This window comes from Calliphora vicina, chromosome 2 (genome assembly GCF_958450345.1).
Source record: "Calliphora vicina chromosome 2, idCalVici1.1, whole genome shotgun sequence".
Classification (NCBI taxonomy): domain Eukaryota; kingdom Metazoa; phylum Arthropoda; class Insecta; order Diptera; family Calliphoridae; genus Calliphora; species Calliphora vicina.
The window spans coordinates 75494508-75522257 of NC_088781.1; the positions used below are offsets into that span (position 1 = coordinate 75494508).

General features: G+C 33.5%; 1 protein-coding gene across 2 annotated transcripts in view; it reads right to left on the bottom strand.

Annotated features, from left to right (window-relative positions):
• The window catches only part of Mob3 (MOB kinase activator 3), a 398792-nt gene that overhangs the window by 234085 nt on the left and 136957 nt on the right, over nucleotides 1-27750 (bottom strand). For both annotated transcript variants that reach the window (XM_065500732.1, XM_065500733.1), the window contains exon 4: nucleotides 15155-15258. In XM_065500732.1, the coding sequence (XP_065356804.1) occupies nucleotides 15155-15258 (104 nt within the window). The remainder of the gene's footprint in view (nucleotides 1-15154; nucleotides 15259-27750) is intronic.

The window sequence follows — 27750 nt, forward strand, 5'->3', positions numbered from 1 at the left end:
AATGTTGGTAGAGTATACGAAGCCTTGGATCACCACATTCGGGTCAAATGCTGCATCAGGAGGGCCGAATGTAGGATCGGTCGTACAAGGGTTAGGGAGATCGGTCAGGCGTACAAATAAGTGAGCTAATGATTGAGTGGTTTTGGGTTGAGTGGGAACAGACGGACAAGTGCGGTAGGCAATTGAATGTTTGGGCAGTTGAAGTTTTTACATGGAAGCTGACGGAAGAGGTTGACGTTCGAACGTACTTTTAATAGAAGTTTAATATAAGTTTAGTTATAAGTTTTTTTATTTAGTGAACGGAATGAATTAAATAAACTCTTGATTTCTAACAGTGAATGTGTTTCATGAAACAAGTAGTAACAACAATTACTACATTAATAACATGCTAAATAAATTAAGACATGCTAAATTTTTAAACGCTTGCGAATTTGTTATGGTTAGTATAAAATCAAAGATTTTAATATATTTTTAAAGCTCTATAAAAACATACTGACTCCTATAGCTATTGAGTTATACGTATTTGATAATTCAAACTTCAAAATTTCACCATACCAGGATCAGTATTTCCATATTATCGTGCCGATTCATTAATATTTTTTTGTTAGTTACACAATAAATAATAAAATCGCATGAAAAAAGATTGAAAACTACAGTCGGTTCTTTTTAAAAACAACTTTAAAATAAAAACCTGCTTTTTATTAAGACCCCTTTCACACTAGGCAATTTAGTTGCGCAAGTCTCTTATGTTTGTAGATGGCAGAGGTAATGTCGGGTTAAAGAGAAGAAAATTTTACATGCTGTTTTGTTGTTGGGCAAGTTGTTGGGGTTTAATTTGCAACCATAGTCAAAATTAAAGTATGTTTTAAATTGAACCGACTTTAACTGGGTGCCACCGCAAATGTAGAAAATGTTTTCATACAATATACAACAAAAACAGACAAGTGGCAACGCTGAACAGCTGACATACAAAATTAAAAAAAAAAAAAATCCAAAAAACGTAAACAATAAAAGTAACTGGGAAATCTAAAGAAAAAAAGTTGTTTGTTGTGGAAATATGGAAAAGATAAGATTAATATCATAATTACGATATTTTGGTACTAATTTTATTGATAAATGTTCAATAATTGCAAAATCTCTACCAATATCTTGTAACTTAAACATTTTTTACTTTGTGTCGAACTTTTTTACTCGGCGAAGAACAGCTAATGCTGTTGTTAAAAGAGTTAAAAACAACTTCAGCTAGTTTTATATTTATAGTCGACTTCAGCGTCAGAAGTATACTTTAACTTGTCTATGATAGACCTAAAGTCCACTCTTAAGTAAAGTCGAGTTTAATTCTCTTAAAATGTACTTTATTTTTGACTATGATTATGAGCCAAAATTTTTACGAGTCCAATAATAATCAATTTCTCATTTGAAAATTCGTAAAATGCTTTTATAATTTTTAGAAAGGTATCTCAACAAGGATAACTTTCAAATAAAAAACGCCTAAAATATGCTAATAGGGAGTTCCCTATCCATTCCGAATTTAGACTATGAGGTTGACTTAGCGGTGGCAGTCTCGGAGATCCATCTGGGCACGATAACACAGCGGTCATTGGCAGTGGACTGAGTGTGAATCCGAGCAAAACTGAAGTTGTATTGTACACAAAGAAAAACAAGATTCCTAGCCTATTCCTGGTTGAATGGTGTTGAAGTAAAACTCTCAGACAGCGGAAAACATCTGGGCGTCATTCTTGATAGTAAACTGTTCTGGAAGTCCAACACTCCGGCAAGCATATCGGCATTGTATATCTGCAGGAAGGCCATAGATATGCAATGGTGCATCAGACTACGGTGCTTGAACTGGCTATTTTTTTTTTTTTCATCATTTATTTATTGTATCTTCATTATTTAATGAACTAACAATAAGTGGTTCAAATCTTATATCTAATATTATTATTTAATTAGTCCAGCCAGTGCCGGACGAAAAAATTTTGTGTTCATGGTTGTTTTGGTTAAATTGGCATTCTTCCTTCTAGATTAGGTCTGCTGTGTCCCTCCTTCTTAATCGAGTGTGGCCACGGTTATCTAATATGTTGCGGGCCAGCGGGTTTGGGTGAACTTCAAGTTTTTTTAAATATTTTTGTACGTTTTTCAAGATTTCAGTTTTTACAATGGGCACGTTTAGATCTTTGTGTATATTCGCGTTTTTGATATACCAGGGGGCAACTGTGATCATTCTTAGAAACTTGTTTTGGCGTCTTTGGATCTTTTCTACATTTGACGCTGAGGCCGTGCCCCATAACTGTATGCCATAACACCATATCGGTTTTATGATCATGTTATAAAGTAGAAGTTTACAATCTAAACTAAGCGTGGAGTTTCTGCCAATAAGCCAATTAATTTGAATTGATTTCAATTTCATTTGAGTCAACTTTGCATCTATATGACTTTTCCATGTAAGGCGACGATCGAGATGTATTCCGAGGTATTTCACTTCCGATTGTTGAATTATTGTTTGGTTATTGATATGAATAGGGGGGCATGATTCTCTACGCAATGTAAATGTAATGTGTATACATTTTTTCTCGTTGACTTTAATTTTCCATTGTTTTAACCATTTTTCTAATTCAAATATGTGGTTTTGTAAGTAACGAGACGCTTCTTGAGGGTTTTTATGAATGCTTAGAATAGCAGTATCATCAGCAAATGTTGATGTATGAGTGCGATTGTTAGTTGGCATATCAGACGAATACATCAAATATAAAAAAGGTCCCAGGATACTGCCTTGGGGGACTCCAGCTTCAATGGGTTGTGCAGTACTTAAAAAGTTTCCCTCTTTAACCTTAAATGTTCGACCAGTTAAATAGCTTTCCAACAGCTTATGTGTGTTTGCCGGTAAATTTTGATTCAATTTGTATATTAATCCAGCATGCCATACCTTATCAAACGCTTGAGAGATGTCGATGAAGAGTGCAGAACGGTATTTCTTTTCTTCAAACGCTTTTCTCACCATATTTACAAGTCTATGGGTTTGTTCGATAGTACTGTGTTTTCTTCTAAATCCAAATTGATGATTCGGAATACAATTGTTTTCAGTTAACATCGGGTACAACTTGTTCATAAGTATCTTCTCAAATAGCTTTGATATATTAGACAATAGGCTGATGGGTCTGTATGATTCTACTTTTGTGTGATCTTTTCCCGGCTGGGGTATCATGGTAACCAGTGAAACCTTCCATTCTGGAGGATAATATTCAAGTGAACTGGCTATTTGACGCGGTTACCAGACCAAAACTATTTTATGGGGTCCACCTGCTGCGTCTATACAGGTGGCTCTAAAATAAAGGTTAGCGTTCGCGGATGTATCTACATGCAGGAATTTGGTATAAGATTTTCGTATATTTCAAGATAGTCAAGCGGCAATTAAGTCTGTGATAGCTTTTTACTCGACATCTAGTCTGGTCCACGTCCTTAAACAGAATGGCGAGACATTCAACAGTCATACTAATATGAGCGAAAAATGGTGCCATGATGCCTGACGAAGACGTAGACTTTCACTATGGGCTCGCTTAGACAAGGGGCGAACATATCTTCTGGGATTACAAGGTTTACAATTAAGCAACATAAATGTGGCAATCATGCGAGTAGGCTTGGATTGCACTGTAAACAATTCTGTAGATGTTTTCATATGAAGAAGAGGATGAGACTATTTTCCACTATATTTGTCATTAGGTTTCCAGGACATTCTATCGGACATGAAGTTTGTATATAGTTATAATGCCTTTATTAAAAACAATAATTGATTATCTAAACCGAACATAGGAATCCCATTATACTATTTACTATGTATTAACTTAACCTTCTTTCATTTATACCTCTCTATCAATTTCTTTTCTTTGCAGGCAACACAAATAGACTAACTAAATGGATCCAAGTGAATTGTACGTTAAGATGGCTGCCTAACCTAACATATTTCCAATTTTAAAGAATTAAATGCTCTCTCCTGCATAAAAATAACATTTAACCCAAATAGATATTTTAAAATCGCAAAACATTATCTTTTGAAAAACTAAAATCGCGTATTTTTTATGTAATATGAAATATAACACTGTGTTCGAAAATTACACTTTTTGTCGATCAGTGGTGCTAACCGATACACAGTGGGAGAAAACCCTAATTTAGTGGAACTAAATTCGTATCTTCTAAACGCTTGGCCAAATTAATTTCATTTATATGGAAATATTGCAGGCAAGGAGGTAAGCTAATAAAGTAATGCAAAATGGGTACTGCTACTTCAGTAGAATGAGCGGGAGAGGCTGCTAAAATAGACTACCTCGGAAGAAATTCTATACTATTTTCAATTGTAAGAAATTATTTTAATATATCTTTCAAAAAATTTAAATTATATAAGTAATTTTATTTATAGCAAGTAACTATTTAAATCTATAGATTTTGGACATTTACTCTATTGCCGGCATAGGTCGAAATATTCATATAAAATTAAACTTTTTTTAGTTTTATTAATAAGTTTATTTTTAAAAACAAATAACAATTATTAGTTATGAAATGATTTTATTTCATTATTATAAATAATTTAGTTATAACTAAACAATGAAATAAAGAGTAATTAAACTAACTAACACTTGTTACAATTTTGTGAATTTTTATTATGAGATTTTTAAAATTTATTTAAATTTGTCGACTTCAGAGTCCGATGAATCACTATGAAGTAATGGATCCAACAAAAGTTGCCTAACATATTTCGATAACCGTTCCACTTTTTTATAGCTTGCAGATGAAGTTCTGGACAATGTGGATATAACAAAGCGTTAAAACAAATATATTAATATTTACATAAAACTAGAGATGCTAATCGGGACTGATTTTTGAAAATCCCGGGGTTCGGGATTTGGTAAAGAATCCCGACCCGGGGTCGGAAAATTATAAGAAAGAAACATAGATAATTATATCTTTACAATTGAAAGAAAATTTTTTATTTAGCAATTAATTTTTATTAGACACCAAAAAGCATAAAATACTTGCATGAGTACATTATATAAGAACAAATAACAATAAAGTATGTACATTAGGGTGGGTCAATTTTTTTCACGAAAAAAAAACAAGAAACCATAGGTCTAAAATCAAATCCTATTTTGCGCATTTCGTCTTTTATCCAATGATATTTCAGTATTATTTTTTTAATAGTTTTTTCATTGCATAAAAGCCGAAATACGCAACATAGGAATTGATTTTAGACCTATGGTTTCTTGAGGAAACTTTCTTAGAATTTTCCGTAGATTGTGTTTCTGCTATACGATTTTTTACTTTTTGATCGTCCATACAAATCGACCCAGCCTACTGGTAAAAACAGTACCTGTCTTTTAGCCTTTTAGCAATCGAAATATTTTCATTCCTCATCTGAGATAAAATCTATTTCATTTGAAGCGGATTTGAATTGAGTTTTATTAGACAACTTAAAAATGGATTTTCTAAAGCCCCACTCAAGGAAAACATAAAAACCCGTTTAAAGGATTATTAACTATATTGTAGCACGAGTTGAGTTTAACAACTTTGCTGAAAGTCACTTTGTGATATTCGGGCATGTAGAATGTCAAAATGCATGAAAAAGGCACACAAAAATTACAATTTACCTTATTTATTTATGAAAAACGGGATTTGGAATATCCCGAAAACCCCGGGATTTTCAGGAACGGGATTCCCCGTTTGGCATCTCTACATAAAACGCTTTGCAAATTTTATATTTTTAATCTAAATAAAGCACTACCATATTTAAAAGGACTCATAATTTTAATGCAAATTTGGTATATGGGCATTTGTTTTTAGCAACTTGTAAGTAGTTAGAATTACATAAATTTAATTTTTATATAATGTAATTAGCAATAACACTTCTTATATACAATCTTAAAAAACTAAGGAACAAATTTAGTACGAGATTTTACATCGTCCCAACAATAATAATTTCTTAAAAAAATTATATAAATTCACCTCGCACTTTTTCGCAGCTAAATTTTTTGCCATATGTAGTCTGTAATATGGCCTTGATATTGGTAAAAAAAATTAGGACTGCATCTCACAGCATTAGTAACTGGCAACCTACCGAAAATTCAAAAAGTAAAAAAAAGAAATTCTATAAGAATATGGCCATTGGTTATCACAAATAGCGGAAAATATATTTTTATTTTTCTGATTTACCAAGCCTCATATTCCATCTACATAAAAAAAAGTAAAAATACAACTTAAAGAAAACCTTGTACTATCCAGTTTAATAACAACTTTGAAACCAATTCTACAATTAAAAAATTTCTGAAATATTTTTTACATTTAAATAGTTGTCAATACCAAACCACTGATGTTATTAATAAATGTTAAATATTTTTAAGTACAGCAACAACTATAGATTGAAACTACATAACAATAAATCAAATATGCGAAAGTTTTTTCTTTTATTTTGCGCCACTAAATTGTTGATTTCTCCCACAGTGCGATAGCTCTTGGTTGCACAAGCTCTTGGTTTCGAGATATACCGTTATTTCCAAAATGGAGGAGGTTGAACAACATAAGATACATTGTGAGGAAGAAAATCTTCTGAAGATTTTTCCCTACATATGTACATACTTATATGTAAATAAAAGAAAACATAAGTTTGTGAAAATAAATAAAAAAATATAAATCTAATTTGTTAAGGTGATGATTTTTTTTGGTGGTGAATTACATTCACCAGTATTTGAGTTACGATGGATCACATCCATCGAAAGATGGTGAATTACATTCCCCTCAATAACCCTAATAATAAACACTACTGGTGAATTACATTTGTCAGTAGTTCAAGCTTCTTTAGTTACAGGAGAGACAAGGAAGAGCGAGAGTATACGGGAATGGAAAACGAGGAGCGAACAAGAGAGAAAAATGAATGGAGAAAACATACAGAGAGAAATGGAATAATGGAACTAAAAACTATGTACATATGAGTGAGAGAAATGATGAGAGCAAGTTGAATGCAGCATGAGTTGCGGCGAATTGTGATAAGAGAGGCCGAGTAAAAGAAAATAAGAAAAGCAGAGAGAATGCGACAAAGCAACAAAGCAATGAATATAAAAGGGCTGGATCGCATTGTATAACTCTCTTCGGATGTGTAACAGCGAGGTAGTAAGACGTGGCGAAATTTAAAGACTTTTAGTATTGCTCTGGTTTACAATCAGGACAGTACACATAGGGAAACAGATTCTGTTGGATTACATCCAATAAGGCACAGTGAGGAGAATACTATTAGGAATTTCTCGGATAACATCCAAGAATTTAGGGGTTTGGATTACATTCAAACAGAGTTACACTACCAAACGAATTACATTCGATATTGGTATACAGGAGTCAGTGGTAGGATTGTTCAGAAGCGCATTAGGAAATTCCTGGATAACATCTAGGAATTTAGGGAATTTGGATTTACATCCAAAAGAGATTTTGTTAACCAATAACGAATTACATTCGATACTGGTAGACAGGAGTTAGAGGTGAAATTTGGCCACTGTCTCGTAGAAAAAAATAAGAAAGATTTTTGTTATTTAAATAAAACTAAATTTAAAAATAAAGAGAAAAAATATAATAAAGGGAAAAATATAATAAAAGAGCAAAAAACGGATTTAATCTTTTTTTTGTTATAATAAAAGAGGACCTGGAGTGGCTGAGTATACCCCAGCTTCAAACCCGGACAACCGGAAGATCGTTACATTTGGCGCCCGAGCAGGGACTTTAAGTCTACTAACAACACGTAATTAGTTATCAAAATGGTACGTACATCATGGGTATATCTTTTGAAGAAGGAAGAGCTGAGTCAGTATCTGGAAGAATTCGCATTAGAGGCGACGGGTTCAGTGGAAGAGATGCGGAAGAGGCTGACAACGTTTATTGCTGGAGAACACAAAGATAAAACGCTAGCTAGGTTAGAAGAATTGGAATCGAGACATAGCCGAAGTGCAACACCAACTGCTCTAGAGCTTCCAACAGTTTCATTTGGCGGAAGGTCCCCTCAACAACCTATGTTATCTCCTGCGACGGCGTCGCCGCAACGTGCGGCTAATCACACGCCACAAATGTCCTACGCGAACGTGATAGATATTGTGAGGAAGTGGTCTTTTCGTTTTGATGGCGGGAAAGACCCGCTGAGTTTTATGGAAAGAGTGGAAGAGATGGCTGAAGTGTATGAGCTAAACACGGATATGCTTCCAAGAACTATGCCGGAACTCTTAAAGGATAGCGCTCTTTTGTGGTTTAGGAATAACAATCGACACTGGCAATCTTGGATAACCTTTAGACAGGATTTCCTGGCATTTTTTTTTACCGCCGCGTTACTTTGAAGAGCTTGGCGATCAAATTCGGAAACGCCAGCAGAAACCTCGTGAGACGTTCCGGAACTACGTCATCGAGATGCAAGACATGATGCGACATGCAGGGTACTCTAAGGATGAACAAGTCGAGCGAATATTTCGGAACTGCGCGGTGGATTATCAGTTGTACATTCGGAGAAACGATTTCAAAACCTTGGACGAGTTGATTAAGATGGCAGAGAATTATGAGGTTATAAGAGCAAACCACCCAGAAGTAGGCCGTGAGTATCGCGAAAACCGTCAGACAGGGCCTCGTAGAGATGATCGAACAAGACAAGTTTTAACGTCCGACGAAGCTCCAGCCATTAATCCTGCTACAGCATGTAGAAGATGTGGAGAGGAAGGGCATGGATATCGGTTCTGCCAAAACCCGAGTGTGTTATTCTGTTGGCAATGTGGAAGGAGGGGTGTTAGAACAAGAGAGTGCTGCAGAAGAAACAGCAATCCAGAAAATGCGGGAAATGCCAGGGGTCCACGTCAACAGCAAGGAGAGACGATGGACCAGACCAATCATCCCTTGCCCCAGTAAGATCCTTTAGAATTTCCGACTCCCGTTTATTAGCGAATGTTCACATCGATGGCATTATTAAAGACGCAACTATTGACACCGGAGCATCAAAGAGTTACATAAGTGAAGCATTGGCGAGACAACTGCGTGGTGCGATTGATGTAAGGAAAGTGGAAAACAGAATAAGATTGGCCAATGGCGTAACCGTGGACATTAAAGAAGCGGTCGAAGCAGAAGTGAAATTAGGTACCGGCTTTTGTAGCTTGGAGTTTGGAGTAATGCCAGGTATAATGGATGAAGTTCTTCTGGGGTTAGATTTCCTAAAGAAAATGAAGGTAGAGATACGATGTGCCGACCAGACCATAGTGTTGGAGACCCAGGAGCAGGTGGTGAGATCGATTGTGAGTGAGCCTGTGACAACAACCCAAACGGAAGAGGAGAAGATTTCCGAGTTCCTAAGAAAAGAAATGTGTGAATGTGAAGGCGTAGAAGGCCCAACAACACTGGGAATTCACAAGATAGTTTTAAAAGATGACAGACCGGTAAGACAAAGGTACATGCAACGGAACCCGGAGATGCAAAGACGAATATATCAGGAAGTAGACGATCTAATTTGTAAGGGATATATCGAGCCGTCCAATAGCCCCTACAGCGCTCCAATTGTTATGGCTCCCAAGAAAAACGGTACGCTAAGGTTATGTGTGGATTACCGTCAACTGAATGCCAAAACTATCCCAGATGCGTATCCGTTACCCCGAATTAACAACATCCTGGATCGATTACGAAATGCAAAATACATCAGTAGCATAGATTTAAAGAATGGTTATTGGCAAATACCGATGTCAGAAGAAAGTAAAAAGTATACAGCGTTTACAGTGGCCGGAAAGGGACTATTCCAGTGGAAAGTTATGCCCTTCGGGTTAACTTCAGCTCCTGCCACCTTTCAAAGAACTCTAGATAGGGTGATTGGCGCCGAAATGGAACCGTATGCATTTGCTTATCTCGACGATATTGTTGTATTAGGTGGATCACTGGAGGAACACATGACAAATTTGAAAGAAGTACTGAGAAGATTACGTGAAGCCCGCCTTAAAATAAACGAAGAAAAATGCAAATTCTTTCAAAAGGAGATCAGGTATCTAGGACATCTTGTGACACAGAATGGCATTCAAACTGATCCAGAAAAGGTTGCAGCGATCAAGGATCTAAAGCCACCCAACAATGTACGAGAGCTACGGCGCTGCATTGGTATTGCATCCTGGTACAGGCGTTTTGTTCCCGATTTTGCACGTGTTGTACTACCCCTAACCTCGTTGCTGAAAAAAGGGAAACATTTTAGATGGAATGAACCACAACAACAAGCATTCGATTCCCTGAAGAAGCTCCTCACGGAAGCACCCGTTTTGGTATGCCCAGACTTCTCGAAAGAATTCACGCTGCAGACAGATGCTTGTGATTATGGCATAGGTGCAGTACTTACACAGGAGATAGAAGGTCAGGAAAGAGTTATTTCGTACGCCAGTAGAAAGCTAAACCAAGCGGAGACAAATTATTCGGCCACGGAGAAGGAATGTCTGGCGATAGTGTGGGCTGTGAGGAAGATGAGACCGTATCTCGAAGGGTACCACTTCAACATAATCACAGACCATTTGGCCCTCAAATGGTTAAACTCCATTGAAAGCCCTTCCGGGAGAATTGCTAGGTGGGCTCTCGAGTTGCAGCAATATGATTTCGAAATACGATACCGGAAAGGAAAATTAAACGTGGTTGCAGACGCACTTTCCCGAGATCCGGTTGATGTTTGCCAAGTTGTTGAGGAGAAAGATAACGTATGTGAGTGGTGGCAGCAAAGAAGAAAGGAAATCCAAGCAAACCCGGATAAATTCCCAGATTTCTTAGAGATGAACGGCAATATTTATCGACATTTGTTGGCGGCAGAGAAAGACGAAGAAAGCACCCCATGGAAACTCTGCGTTCCGTCATATCAAAGGCAACGAGTCCTCGAAGAGAACCACGACGCGCCAACCGCCGGCCATTTAGGCATACGCAAAACTATCGCAAGGATCTCCAAGCGGTACTACTGGCCGGGAATGTTTAGGGACGTAAAAACATACGTTCGAAAATGCCTTACATGCCAAAGATACAAACCCAATCAACAGCTTCCTGCCGGAAAAATGCTAACCCGAATTGCGGAAGAGCCTTGGTCAATCGTATGTGCAGATTTTGTCGGTCCACTTCCGCGGTCGAGGCACGGAAATTCTATGCTTCTTGTATTTACGGATAAGTTCTCGAAATGGTCGGAGTTAGTTCCCTTACGAAGGGCAACTGGTGAAGCCTTGCAGAAAGCGTTTCGAGAACGCATTTTAGCAAATTTTGGTGTCCCAAAGATCCTAATCACAGACAACGGGTCACAATTCACTTGTAAGTCGTTTCAGAAATACCTGAAGGAGATCGGAACCCAACAACAACTTACAGCACCCTATACTCCTCAGGAGAATCCTACCGAGCGTGTCAACAGGACGGTCAAAACAATGATATCCCAATACGTGGGTGCGAACCAAAAAACCTGGGATGAACTAATACCTGAGCTACAGTTGGCATTAAATTCATCAAAGTCAGAGTCAACCGATTACAGTGCATCTTTTATCGTCCAAGGGAGAGAACCAAGGTTGCCAGGAGCATTATACGACGAAGTCACTGGAGGAACCGGAACTGAAAATTGTTGCCCAGAAAACAAGGCTGAAATGTTAAAACAAATATTCAGTCTGGTAAAGAACAACTTAGGTAAAGCTGCGAGGGATCAAGCCCGATATTATAATCTACGTCGCAGACCATGGAAGCCGGAAATTGGTGAGTTGGTACTTGTAAAAGAGCATCATTTATCTAACGCAGGTGAAAACTTTGCTGCAAAATTGGCCCCGAAATATGAAGGTCCGTACCAGGTATACAAGATGGTATCTCCAGTGATTGTTGAATTAAGACGAGAAGGGCAGAAAAGATATCGCACCGCGCACATCAGTGAAATAAAGAAATTCAACTTCAGAGAAAATGTTTAAAAGCTACAGTGTAAAAGGTATATGAAATATATAAACCCCAATATATACATAAAGAGAAAAAAAAAAGAATAAAAAAAAGAGCCAAAAGAGGGTCAACAAACCAATGTGTGACGTATCAATATAAAAATAATTGCATCAGCAATTAGTATCAAATAAGAAGTCGGCGTGTAAGATTCGATTGAGAAAAAAAAAAAACATACAAAGTGAAAAGAAGAATTTGAAGGGAATTAATAAAGAAACCATAGAATAAAATAAAGTGAAAATAGAAAAGAAAAAAAAAAGGACAAAGTGAAAAGAAAACACTAAATAAAAATTAAAAAAAAGAGACTTAAAAAAAAAAAAAATATATAAATCGAATAAAAACAAAAATAACGTAAAAAAAAAAAAAGGTTGACCCTTTAATTACAATGTTTAACGGGGAGATTATCGAGCTCGAGGACAGTGAAGACGAAGAGCGATATGAGCCAGAGGAGCAAGAGCAGCCTGGGGATCAAGAGGATCTGGAGGACGAGGAGGAAACGGAATGCTTGAATACCTCCCAGTCGTCCCACCAGACGGAGGAAAGTGATCTCCCAAAAGTATTTACGGCGGCTAGGTTAGACCGCTTTATAAGACGTGGCCGAACATACACCCAATACATCGCACAGATTGGAGTCACTTGGACTGTAATGGATCCCGATAGTGATATCGAGGAGACCGATCCGCTGGTCGAGCTGCCCATATCCCCTATCCGGTTGGCCATCAGGGATGGCGTCGTAACACCACCACCCATAGCCCCAGAAGTAGACCCATTGCTGCCTGCTGATCTGCCGTGGGGCATCCTGGATGACGATGTCCTTTCGCTGGGGGACATCAGCATCAGCAGTATAGAGGAGCTGATCCAGCAGGCCATCGACAACCAAATGCAGCCGCCTATGGAGCCCAATACGGAGACGGCCGATGGAATACCAGACGTGCTGCGCTACGAGATCGAGGAAGTCCGCAAGAAAGGCAGGCGTTTATGTTTCCGGCGAGATGTGGATGGTATTCCCTACCGCGTACGCATTTCGGCAAGTGGAAATGTTAGCATCCGTGTTTTAACCGGAGGAAAGGAGGAAATGTGAGGAAGAAAATCTTCTGAAGATTTTTCCCTACATATGTACATACTTATATGTAAATAAAAGAAAACATAAGTTTGTGAAAATAAATAAAAAAATATAAATCTAATTTGTTAAGGTGATGATTTTTTTTGGTGGTGAATTACATTCACCAGTATTTGAGTTACGATGGATCACATCCATCGAAAGATGGTGAATTACATTCCCCTCAATAACCCTAATAATAAACACTACTGGTGAATTACATTTGTCAGTAGTTCAAGCTTCTTTAGTTACAGGAGAGACAAGGAAGAGCGAGAGTATACGGGAATGGAAAACGAGGAGCGAACAAGAGAGAAAAATGAATGGAGAAAACATACAGAGAGAAATGGAATAATGGAACTAAAAACTATGTACAAAGTAAATTAATAAAGTAGCGACAGTACTACAACAAATACAACATTTACAATAACCACAAGCAATTTTGTTTTTGGTTTAAGGTCTGAGCTGTCAAAGTTGCCTGTTGTTGTTTTTGCTTTTGGGCTTGTTGTATTTTTCGCCACAACAACCACAAGTGAATTGACAGTTCAGACCAAAGTAAAAAAAATAGTCAGCTGTTCTACTGAGTCTACTTTATTAATTTACTTTGACTATGTACATATGAGTGGGAGAAATGATGAGAGCAAGTTGAATGCAGCATGAGTTGCGGCGAATTGTGATAAGAGAGGCCGAGTAAAAGAAAATAAGAAAAGCAGAGAGAATGCGACAAAGCAACAAAGCAATGAATATAAAAGGGCTGGATCGCATTGTATAACTCTCTTCGGATGTGTAACAGCGAGGTAGTAAGACGTGGCGAAATTTAAAGACTTTTAGTATTGCTCTGGTTTACAATCAGGACAGTACACATAGGGAAACAGATTCTGTTGGATTACATCCAATAAGGCACAGTGAGGAGAATACTATTAGGAATTTCTCGGATAACATCCAAGAATTTAGGGGTTTGGATTACATTCAAACAGAGTTACACTACCAAACGAATTACATTCGATATTGGTATACAGGAGTCAGTGGTAGGATTGTTCAGAAGCGCATTAGGAAATTCCTGGATAACATCTAGGAATTTAGGGAATTTGGATTTACATCCAAAAGAGATTTTGTTAACCAATAACGAATTACATTCGATACTGGTAGACAGGAGTTAGAGGTGAAATTTGGCCACTGTCTCGTAGAAAAAAATAAGAAAGATTTTTGTTATTTAAATAAAACTAAATTTAAAAATAAAGAGAAAAAATATAATAAAGGGAAAAATATAATAAAAGAGCAAAAAACGGATTTAATCTTTTTTTTGTTATAATAAAAGAGGACCTGGAGTGGCTGAGTATACCCCAGCTTCAAACCCGGACAACCGGAAGATCGTTACAACATATATTCGCGTAGCTCAAAAACGGTTTAGCTTATTGAATAAATTAAAAAAACCGCAAAAAAAATACTTTTAAGTAAGACCAAAACTTTTTTTAATCTGTGCAATAAATTTATTTAGGCAAAATAAAATATTGTTTTAGAAAAATTTTGAAATTTTTATTGTTTTTTTTTTAATTTTATTGCGGAATTTCGGTTTTTTAGTTTATTCAATAAACCACACTCATTTAGTTAGATATACCGTTATTCATCCATTTTGAAAATAACTCGAAAACAAGAGCTGACTTAAAAAACCGGTAGCACCACCGGATGGTAACTAGAATTGAAAGTTTTTTCAACTAGCACAGTGTAATTATCATGAATAGTAATTTATTTTCAGTGTATTTTAAAAATTATAAAGTATGGAATAATTATTTGAACACACTCTTATAGTTTCTAGAGAGTTCATGAATTTGTATCATTTTAAGTTCAATTAAGCCGTACGGCATTTTTAATTTCAAAATAAAACCAACATAACTATAACTTTTGCCCGCAATGAGAACCAAATGTGTAATAATATTTTTAGTCAAATGCTCCAAAAAAAATTTATTTCTCACATATTTTCATCATAAGCATTAGAAATTCTAAAATAACTTGAAAGTAAATGTTTAAATTTTGACTATTAAAATAATTTTGTTATTTAAATAATTATATAATTCGAATTACCTGTTGATACGGGAAAAATAGATTCATTATTAATTTGAGATTCTATCCAGTCCATTAAAAGCTCAATATATTTTGGTGCTGGTAGTGCGGTAGGCTTTTTATAACTGCAATAAAATATAAAGAACAACTGTTATCCAAAATGAAATTTTTATTTTTATCGGAGGTTTATAAAAAACTAGCTGACCCGGTACGCTTCGCCACCCCAATTAGAAGAGTGAAATAGTACTATTAAGTCTCCCTTTGTGAATCTGATTGTAAATGTCTAATTTCATATTTCTGGGTCCATTATTATAGAAAATGCAAAAGAAAGTTACCACTAAAGTCACCTTTTGTGAATTCAAATTCATTCAGAATCATGTGTGCCTAACTTTAAATTTTTAGGTTTATTATTATAAAATAGCACCATTGCAAAAAGTACCATTGCAATAAACAAATAGTACCATTGATTGATTTCTATAACAATTAATATTTAAAAATTACCACAAAACCGAAAAAAAAAACGAAACCGCGGTTTGGAAATTCTTCGGTTTTTTGGAAACTCTAGGTCCGTTATTATAGTAAATTCAAAAAAGTACCTATGAGAACAAAGAAAAAGTACGAAGAAGTATGGCCTTGAATTTTCACTCACTTGGGACCATAGACGTCTAATTTCATATTTCTATGTCCATTATTGCAGAAAATTCAAAAAGTACCATTAGAATATATAAAAAGTATCAAAAAGCCCCCAATAGTGGTTTCCCACTCACTCCCATATAAGCTTAATTTCATGGTTTTAGGTTAATTGGTGAAGAAATTACAAAAAGTCGAATAAAGAAAAAGTACCAAAAAGTCTATCTCTAAAATTCTCACTCACTTAGGGCCATATATGCTAAATATCATGTTTCTAAGTTCATTGTTATAGAAAATTCAAAAAAGTACCATAAGAATAAAGAAAAAGTACCAAAAAGTCTCCCCCTAGAATTCTCACTCACTTTAGAACATATACGATTAATTTCATATTTTTATGTCCATTATTACAGAAAATTAAAAGAAGTACCGCTACAATATATAAAAAGTACAAAAAATCAGGCACTTGTGGATTCCCACTCACTCCAGTCCATATAAGCTTTATTTCATGTTTCTAGGTTCATTGGTGAAGAAATTACAAAAAGTACCATTCGAATAAAGAAAAAGTACCAAAAAGCAGACACTTGTGGATTCCAACCCACTCTGGCCCATGTAAGCTTTATTTCATGTTTCTAGGTTCATTGATGAAGAAATTACAAATAGTACCATTCGATTTACGAAAAAGTACCAAAAAGCCTACCTCTAAAATTCACACTCACTTAGGACCATATATGCTTAATTTCATGTTTCTAAGTCCATTGTCATATAAAATTCAAAAAATACCATTAGGTGAATAAAAAAGTACCTATAGTTCAGTTTTCACATTTTGGTACCTAAATATTGTACCCTTTTCCTAACACAAACTTCACTCAGATACATATCAGCTAACTTTTATGTCGATAAGTGAAATAATTTAAAATATTAAAAAACAGTACCATTAGGAGAAAAGTACCAATTTCCCTTTTCTTCCTTGAAACAATCAAGTTCGAACTTTAAAAATATTCCAAATTGTTTATGCTACAGACATGTCTCAAAATATTAAAATCTCTGTTAATGTGCCCAAGAAAAAATATGTTTTAAAAAAAGTACCAAACTGTTTACCCGGATTTGGCCCAATATACACCTTGGCATTCGAGTTCCACACCCTGTTAGTTAATTTTTGTATGAATCCAGGAACCAATGTTAAAAAAATTATCAAAATTGGCTTAATAATTTCAATAAAATGTATTTTCCCGATTTTATCCCCTTTTTGGTACCTTTTTTATCCCCATTGCTTTGGTAAAATTTAATTGAAATAAATTTCTCTATCGTGGTGGGAGCTCATAATAAAATATTCGTATATCTATGTCAAATTATAGAAAAACATATTTTATGAAAAAGTACCAAAAATAAACACAATTTTTATCACTTAAGGGTTCGAATTTCCAAAAAGTACCAAACTTATATTTTTTATTTTTTGTTAATTAAAGAATACGATTTAAAATTTGTTTCTATGTTTATTGGTTTAAAAGATACATAGGGTGCAAAAAAAGTATCAAAATACAGTTTTTACCCGTTTTCTCCCCTAAAAGTTTCGAATTTCCAAAAAGTACGAAACACCTGTCAGCTTATTTTTTAAATGGAGTAACATGCTATTTTAAGTTTTTTTGTATCTTTAGTTTTGAAGATATGTGGTTACCGAATTTACCCGTTTTTACCCCCTAAATGTTCGAATTTCCAAAAATCCCTTCTTATCGGATCATTTTGGAGAGGGAGGAACCCACAGTTAAAATTTCGTGATTCTAGCTTCAACCGTTTGGGCTGTGCGATGATGAATCAGTCAGTCAGTAACGTGTTTTTTTATATATATGGGGCATTTCACGTCAAGTGAACCAACTTTTGAAATCGATGTCTTCCGATCGCGATGAAATTTGCACCAATGTTAGTTCTATTGGATAGTAATTCGGACACCATTTTTCAACAAGATCGGTCAAGAACTCTCTGAGTTATAGGAGGTCAAAATTTGACATTTTGGCCAAACAGGTGTTTTTTTTATCCATATAACTTATTACCTATTGTTCTTAGCAAAATGTGTCCCAAATAGTTTAGATAGCTATTTATGCAATCTTTCGAAAAAATTTAATAAAATATTTTTGATTTTTTTTTTTTTAAATCAAAAATATTTTTGACTTTTTTTTCAAAATGGGCCCTTTTTATTTTTTTTTAAGAAAGCTTAGGTCTTTTCCTAAGCGACCTATATGGTCGCTTAGTGGGATGCGAGTGGGATATCTATCAAAAAAAATATTTTGTAACTCAAGATTTAAAATTTTTGAATTTTTTTGCAAAATCAAAAACTTTGTTGACTTTTTTTAAAAAAATGGACCCATTTTTTATTTTTTTTTTTTGCTCAGAAGAAAGCTTATGTGTTTTCCTTTAACACCCTTTTTGTCGCTTAGTGGGATGCGAGTGGGATATCTATAAAAAAAATGTTTTGTAACTCAAGACATACAATTTTTTACTTTTTTTTGAAAAATCAAAAACCTTTTTGACTTTTTTTTTCCAAAATGGACTCTTTTTTATTAATTTTTTTTTCTCAAAAGAAAGCTTAGGTCTTTTCCTTTAAAACCTTTTTGGTCGCTTAGTGGGATGCGAGTGGGATATCTATCAAAATAAATGTTTTGTAACTCAAGACAAATGTTTTTAAATTGATTTTTTTCATATTTGTGTGTAAGTGTTTCTAAAACCTTAAAAATAAAAACCACAACAACTGACCGATAATAGCCACTGGAGGGGTGCAATATGAGGCCGACCGCTATTAATTTTCCACCCCCAAAATTTGTCTGAGTTTTGTATCTTGCGGCTTTTTTAGTCAATCCTAGAGGTAGTTTTCAGCGCACGTGATTTTCATTGTTAAAATATCAGGTGCCCCAGAAACAAATTTTTGGAATCAAGTGGAAATATTTTATGGCCCTTCTCCGAAGTACCAGTTTATTTATTATTTTATGACATTTGACTTTAAGAAGTGGGTGGAGAGGTAGAAGTTGACAGGTAGGTTATTTATATGGTGGTTTATTTTTATTATTATTTGTAACATTTGGTTAAACTAGGTACTTTAGTATGTAAGCCCTTCTTGACCCTAATAAAAGATTTTAGACTCATTCATTAAAACGTACTACCTATATGATCTTAAAAAACTATTTATTGTCATTCTGAAGACATACGGAAATCAATTTTTTAGAAACAGCGTTAAAGTTAAGACGTGTGTTATTTACATAAATACTTACAAAATTCAAAATGTCTACGACTTCTAAAAAGGCTAAGGTTGAAAATGAAATTTATTCGTCTTTTTGTTTTAATCCCTTTAACAAAATGAAGCACAGATCATCAGATATGCGAAATATTTCCGACGGCTTATTAAAAAAATTCCCTACGCTGTCAAAACGATTGAAAATTTGTGGATCATGCAGGAAAGAGCTCGGAAAGTTGAACGAATTACCGAATTTGAATAGTAATGAGCCTTGCGTTGAAGTTATTCCAGATGAAGACAAAAGTAATTCCGAGAATGAAGACAGAACTGTTGATGATGATGGTTATTCTAACTTTTTAACTCACACAGTATGTGTTTGTATTTACCATGAAAATGTTAAATTGATGTTGAAGGAAATCAACTTAAATTACTTAAAAGATGATTCATCAGAAGATTTACACCATTACCGCGATTGCCTTAAATTGACTATGTGCCCTAATGCTACAACTTCTTGCCACTTAGGTGAATGTTCGAATTGCCCGGAAACCACATCCATCAAAGAAAAATTAATCAACTCTTTTGATCGAGAATGTATTGAGGAGTTAAAATTTGAATCTTGGCTTCAGACTGAAAGATGCACACTGAAAACCATAATTTTAAATGTGGATGATTTTGTGGAAGAACTGTGTAGAGGATTGCTAAATTTGAGAACCCATGACTTTTTAGTCAAAGAGCAGTGTTCATTCTTCAAGGACTTGAAAACACATTTGAAGTCTGGTGAATTCATTATTTCATTTGATTTCGCAGAGAACTATAAATATGTTCTTCAGGATTCCATACAAGCATTCCACTTCAATAACGACCAAGCAACTATATTCACAGTAGTTATTTACTACATGAAAGAAGAAAACCTGGAACACAAAAGTATGGCAATCATATCCGACGATTTAAAACATGACACCGTTGCAGTTTATGAGTACCAGAAGATAATACTAAATTATCTAAAATCAAAATTTACAGTAGAAAAGGTATACTACGTTTCGGACGGAGCTCGTCAACATTTTAAAAACAAAAGTAGCTTTGCAAATCTTACAGCTCATGAAAAAGATTTTGGAATGCCAGCTGAGTGGCATTTTCATCCTACTGCTCATGGTAAAGGAGCATGTGATGGTATTGGAGCAAACCTCAAAAGAAATGCAGCGAAGTATAGCCTCCAGTGCTCTCATCAAGATCGCATCTTAGATGCGACTGCTTTATTCCATTGGGCAAAGAATTATTGTAAAGAAACTAAAATAGTTTTTAGTAGCAAAGAGGATCATGAGGAAACATTGAAAACACTAAAGAGCAGATTCGATGCTGCGGTAACAATCGATGGCACTGCTCAATACCATGCTTTCATACCGCTTGTCGATGGAAGACTCAAATTAAAAAACTTTTCTGCATCTACTCAATGCGATTTCTTTCCAAAGCCAAAAAAGAAGCCAGCAGCGAAATCAGTAGCTGAATCTAATAACGCCAAGAAAGGATTGACAAAAAAAAGCAGCTAATAAAGGTGACAAATAAGGAGGATAAAAGTATGGATATTTGAAAATTTAAAAACTTCATAAATTAAGTGTAAAAATAGTTATTATATAAATTGATCTATTGTGATTAAGATTAAATTTTACTAAATTATTCATCTTTTTATTATTATTATTATATATTAAATTAATTATTATTACAAATAAATAACAAAATTAAATTATTCAACATTTCCATAGAAAAAAAGTGATTTTTATTCCTGAGGTTAACATATTATGGGTATTACAGTATCGAGGATATGAAATTTTAAATGGGTATGTTACATACCATCGGAAAGACTAATGTGTCTAGTTTCTCTGCGTAAGTTTAATTTTTAAGGTTTACACACAAATATGAAAAAAATTAAAATAGTGCAAATTTAAAAACCTTTGTCTTGAGTTACAAAACATTTATTTTGATAGATATCCCACTCGCATCCCACTAAGCGACCAAAAAGGTTTTAAAGGAAAAGACGTAAGCTTTCTTTTGAGAAAAAAAAAATCTTCTGAGCAAAAAAAAAAATTAAAAAATGGGTCCATTTTTTTAAAAAAAGTCAACAAAGTTTTTGATTTTGCAAAAAAATTCAAAAATTTTAAATCTTGAGTTACAAAATATTTTTTTTGATAGATATACCACTCGCATCCCACTAAGCGACCATATAGGTCGCTTAGGAAAAGACCTAAGCTTTCTTAAAAGAAATAAAATAAAAAGGGCCCATTTTGAAAAAAAAGTCAAAAATATTTTTGATTTAAAAAAAAAAAATCAAAAATTTCGAAAGATTGCATAAATAGCTATCTAAACTATTTGGGACACATTTTGCTAAGAACAATAGGTAATAAGTTATATGGATAAAAAAAACACCTGTTTGGCCAAAATGTCCTATAACTCAGAGAGTTCTTGACCGATCTTGTTGAAAAATTACTATCCAATAGAACTAACATTGGTGCAAATTTCATCGCGATCGGAAGACATCGATTTCAAAAGTTGGTTCACTTGACGTGAAATGCCCCATATAGATAATTCCTATACGAAATTTAGTTTTATACATCTTGGAACGCAAATTAAAAATTTACTTAAAACTAGTTTAAACTCATATATGAACATTCTATAAATTTATTTAAGAAAATAATGCACCATATTCGGTTAATACCTTTAAATAATAATTTTGTTTAAAAAAAACCTTATTGTAGATTTAAAACACAATTTTGTTAACGAACACTTTAGCTTTAAAACCCATTTATAAAAGTATTGTATGCAAAAACGTTTGTTAAAGGCATAATAACAAATGTACTGATTTTTGTCTAAGCTGGCAATGCTTCTCATTTATTTCCCCTTTTTCGTTGTTAGTGTTGCTTTCAATTAGGATAAAATATACGTTAATTTTCTTTTTTCATTGATTGTTTTTAGTAATAATACATTTTTGAAGATAACAACTAATTTTTAGAGAAAAAATGTATATCTGATTCTAGTAAATTTATATTAAGCTAAAATGTATTAATGTACAAACTTTTTTATATAGTTTATTTCAATTATTATTAAAAGTATTCGAATGACGAATATTCTGTGATAAAATAAACATCACTGTTTTATAATTTATTTTAACAACTGTTAGTAAGTATGTTGTAAGTTTTTTTTCATAAGACCTTTAACCTTTAACGCATTTAATTTATCCGATACGATATGACATTAGAAGAAATAAAATATGTAAAAATTTACCGTTTTTTCCCTTGAATTTTCAGAATTTTGGTCAAAAGTTTGGATGCCACAAATATGACTATGGAATGCAAAAATCAGGCACTTTTTTCCCGGGAAAGCGGGAAACATTTTAGCGCTAAACAAGATCCTGCAAACATTTGAAAAGGGTTGCCAAGCGAAAAAGTTTAGGGTTAGTAAAAATGTAGTACAATACACCAGAGAAGAATGAGTTTTAATTTTTGAACAATATTTCAAGAATAATGAATGTTTGGATTGTCGAAAAACAAATCGTGTCAATGTGTCAACGTTTGGTGTAACGTGTCAATGTTTGGTGTAATCTGTTGAAGACCAATTTAAAAGTTGCATTTGTCACAAAAAATCCGGTATGATATGTATTGTAACTAGGGTTTGGAGTACGGGAATTCCCGTAAACTTATTGTCGGGTATTTCCGGGAAATTTTAATTTTTTTCCAGGGAAAAACGGGATATATAAAATTATTATAAAAAATCTTTAATAGATCTAAATTTAACATCTTAGTTTGATTATAAATATTAGTGAATGTTTAAACCTCATTAAGAATGCAGTAGAAGCGTTAAACCGTAATGAAACCAATTTGCTGATAGGAGACGCTATAATGAACACTCTTTATGAACAGCAGTTATCTATAGTAATAAAATTAAAAGTTAATAAACGATATAAGAGCAGACTTATGTCATTGATAGATTATCTAAAAACTGCACAACATAATCAACTAAATTACAATATAACAAAGACAATGGCCCACAATCATAGTCAAACGCTAAAGTCGGTTCTTTTTAGAAACAACTTTAAAATAAAAACCTGCTTTTAATTATTTTGCAACTATAGTCAATCAACCGTATTCTGCATTCAGTTACTCACAAATCGAAAAATGGTATTCCAACCAAAAACTGAATCGAAAGAAAATGAAGAAGACAAGGGTATGTTCAATCTGGCTGCTGTATTGAGGGGACGATATAATATTATTTCTATGAAATAATATTTAATTTTATAGTAACAAAATGATCTCTAAATATTCTAACCAATTGTTTGTATATTTTTTTTTACAATTTAATTGTAATGTAGTTTTTTTAAAATAAAATTACACAATTTTTTAAAATAATTTTCTTTTTAGCTTTTCTAGTAGTAAAAAAAAAATTCCCGGGAAATGAAATTGTAACTTAATGTTCCGAAGAAAGTTTACTGTGTGTTTCACAGTTCTAGAGTTCATTAACAATATTTACTTCTTATTATTTATCTTATTATACAGAGTTTGTTCAAATTTAGTTGAACCTAGTTTTGTATTTACTTAGGCTAGTAATAATGTTATCAATAATTTAAGAAGAATTCTCACACATGTGTTAATGATAAGGGTTTATCAACAATGAGTGTTTTAGGGATTGTTTACAATATGTACTCGGTTTTGTTTTATTACTCTTAACTCCCTTTTCTAATATTTAAGTAGGTAATAAAATCAGTTGTTTACAGGGTTGCCAGCCGGTCTGGACTTGGCTGAATTGTCCAGCTTTTTTGATGCCTGTCCAGTTTCAAGCTAAAATTTAATTTGTCCAGCTAAATAGAAATTTCGACAATAATATCCATAAATGAAAATTTACTCTAACACAGGTCAACAGGAAAAAAGGCTTCACTAATCACTATATTGATTTAATGCATCATGGTTACCTAAGTACTTCTAATTCTATGGATAGATTTTTTTTCTTCTAAAATTGTGAATTTTTTTTAGATGTTTCTCCACATAATTTATGATAACTCATAAAGGGTTAGTCGGATATTATTGAAGTTATATATTGCGTTTTAATCGGATTAGTATTTTCGAAATTAAAATAACAAATTGAAGCAAAAAATATATTTTTTAATTGAAAATAACAAATTTTTGTGTTTTAATCTAAAATGGCAGAAATTGTTCAGGTTTATTACTTTGTCGCAAAAGCATATAATAGCAACAAAATAATATATGAAACTTAAAAATCGATTGATTCTTTTCGAATGTATTCACAATTAAGTAAATTCGTTCATTTTCAATCGGCTCAGTAGTTTCGGAGTTATAAAACAAACTGAAGCAAAAAAATATATTTTTTAAGTGAAAATAAAATTTTTTTCTTTTAAAAAAATCATGAAAAATTGAAAACGGGAGAAATTGTTCAGATTTATTGCTTTATCGATCATAAAAATCGATGAATTCTCTTCGAATTTATTCACAATTAAGTGAATTCGCTCATTTTCCTAGTTTTTTTGACTGTAGCACCGTGTACAATGGATATAAATATATTTAAAAAAAAATATTTACACAAAACCAAAAGTAACATTTTCTCGGTCATATTTTTAAAATCCAGTTTTTTTTTGTTTGTCCAGCATTTTGCGAATCTGAATCTGGCATCCCTAGTTGTTTATGTTTATGCATAATAGTGCATTTACACTTGTAATTTTCAAACTAGTTTATTATCATAAGCTACTTTCATAAACCATACCGTTTACATCAGCATTTTAGACAGTTAGGTGGTTTATTTTTCACAAGTCATAAAACAACTGACTTCAATATAAAAAAATTTAATAAAAATATGGACGTTGTTACGAAAAAACGTTGCTGCACGTACCTATATATGTACATATAAACATACCTTTTATTTCGTTGTCCATATTATATAAAAAACACTTTTAAATACATTTTTTAAACTTTTTCTTACAGTTTGGCTTTTTTTAAAAGAAAACTGTTTTTTTATTTTTGAGCAAATGTAAAATGTTACCAGCGTTGCCAGAAAAATGTTGAAAAACAGAGTTGCATTAGCAAAAACTCGTTGTTTGTAACTAATTTATCTCAAAAGCTAGTTACAAACCTGTTTTTGTTTTGTATGGATAAACAAGTTTCTTAAACTAGTTTATCACCATAAACAACTTATAACATGTTTATGGCGTAGGTGTAAATGCACTATAAGAGTTTATGATAAAACACACACGCATGTGTACTAGTTTAGTTATTAGATATTAATGTTTAGCTCTTAAGAATTTAATTTTAAATTACTACCAAATTGCAGTATCCACACAAAATTCAGGAAAAATAATATTCGTGCTTAAAAAAATTACAACACCAACTTTTTTGTGGATCGGCCCATATTTGACCGTAGCCCCCATATAAAGTTCATTTCCGAAAATCACTTAAATAAGCATAAATGTCCTATAAATATCGCTATTAAGTTGAAATTCGTCATAAATAGTCCCCATATATACCAAATATGCCTAATTCTATGAAGATCGGCTGATAATTGGTAATAGCTCCCATATAAGGAACACTTCCAAAAAACTCAATAACCTACATAAATATCTAAAAAATATCAATATCAAAACAAAATTTCACACAAATCTCTAATTTATATTTAGAAATCATACTGCAGGATTTTATGAATATCGGTCCATATTATTAGATATTAATGTTTAGCTCTTAAGAATTAAATTTTAATAATTATTTTAATGTCTTACAAACAATCAACGAGTTCATTACAACTACTCTAGTGTTATTATTTAACATATTGGAACCATATTCGAACCGGATCCTTTTGTAATTTAAAATAAAGTAAAAGGATGGCAGGATAGAATACTGCAGCAAACAATTTGAAGATGCCCCAAAATAAAGTTCATGAAACCAAACATATGGTTGAAAGCTATTTTATACCTAAAATGTAAGGATCATATGGTTTCTTATGAAGATTAACAATAAGAATGTGCCAGAGTTGGGAAACTTTAACCCGCCCTCAAATGAAATTCAGATGTAAACTTTCAAAACGCCGATACACGTGTCTTTTTTTTTGTCTCCCCTATCAAAATTTATTGGTCGGACCTCGTAATTTTTTTGGTGTTGTATAGTGTAATTACAGAAGCGTTTCAATGTCACTATGTCACCAGTTTATACAAAATCTCAGACAGCAGCTTTAGGCATTCTGACTGATGTAAAAACCAGTGTCAGCTTGAAGTCGATCTACAACAATTCTCCACAAAATCATATTAAGGACTGAGATCGTAAAATTCTTAACACACGTTTTTCATTAAAACTTATTTGATTATTTTTTTATCAAGTAACCTTTGTAAAGCATATCAGTTATTATGTTTAATGTCAATTGTGATCATTTGTTGTTAATCTGATTAAAATGAGTTACCAGAAAAAAGTTCGTACTAAAATTATTAAATATTTTCAACAAAATCCAACTTGGTCCTACAAAAAGTTGGCCAAACAATCAAAGGTCTGCTATCAAACTGTTTCCAATGTTATTAAACAGTACCGGGAGAACTTGTCCAATGATATAAAACCTGGTTCAGGTAGAAGGAATGGTCCACATGATGTTTCTAAAGCCAAAAAATATAAAGCATTTTCAAAAGAGCTCCCAACACCTCCGGTAGGAAAGCAGTCCGGTTAGCTCAGTACTCGGACTATTTGATACGAAATGTTAAAGCCAATGCAGGTTTAAAAACATACAAGGCTAAAAAAGATCCTGACAGGAACTCTGCTAAAAATTTAGAGGCCAAAGACAGAGCACGGAAATTGAAGTAAAATTTAGTGGTTTCATTTTTATTAACATACTAGCTGACCCGACAGACGTTTTCCTGTCCAAATTAGAACAATAGTTTATGTTTGAATTTGTATTTGTATACCCTCCACCACCATAGGTGGTGAATGAGGGTATATATAAGTAGTCATTCCGTGTGTAGCATTGAGAAATATTCATCTGAGAGCCAACAATGTATATATATTATTGATCCTTATGAAATTCTAAGTCAATTGACCTATGTCCGTCTATCTGTGTGTGTAAAACTCGCTCACGTCCAAAATAGGCAAACAAAATTGGTAGACTTACAAGAAAAATATTTATAGTTCTCCTAAGCAGTTTGGTATTGAAAATCAGCAAAATCGGTTCACAGGAACCAGACTTATGAACCAAAATGTGAGACAACCTAAAAAAAACTTGATAATTTTAACATAGTTTTCGTTATTTGTGCAAAAGTATTGTAGATAATACCATAAAATTCTACACACTTTATTTTTATGTTAAAGGGACTAACTCTGGTAAAAATTATAAGAATCCGTCCATGATTTCTCCTAGCCCCCATACAAATTTCTTCCCGAAATATGGTTATATGGTCTGTAAATGCCTACAAAATTGCAGTATCCACACAAAATTCAGGAAAAATAAGATTCGTGCTTAAAAAAATTACAACACCAAATTTTTTGTGGATCGCCCATATTTGACCGTAGCCCCCATATAAAGTTCATTTCCAAAAATCACTTAAATAAGCATAAATGTCTTATAAATATCGCTATTAAGTTGAAATTCGTCATAAATAGTCCCCATATGTACCAAAATCGCTGTACCTAATTCTATGAAGATCGGCCGATAATTGGTTATAGCTCCCATATAAGTGGTCCTTATATGGTCCGAAAAACATATTAACCTACATAAATATCTAAAAAATATCAATATC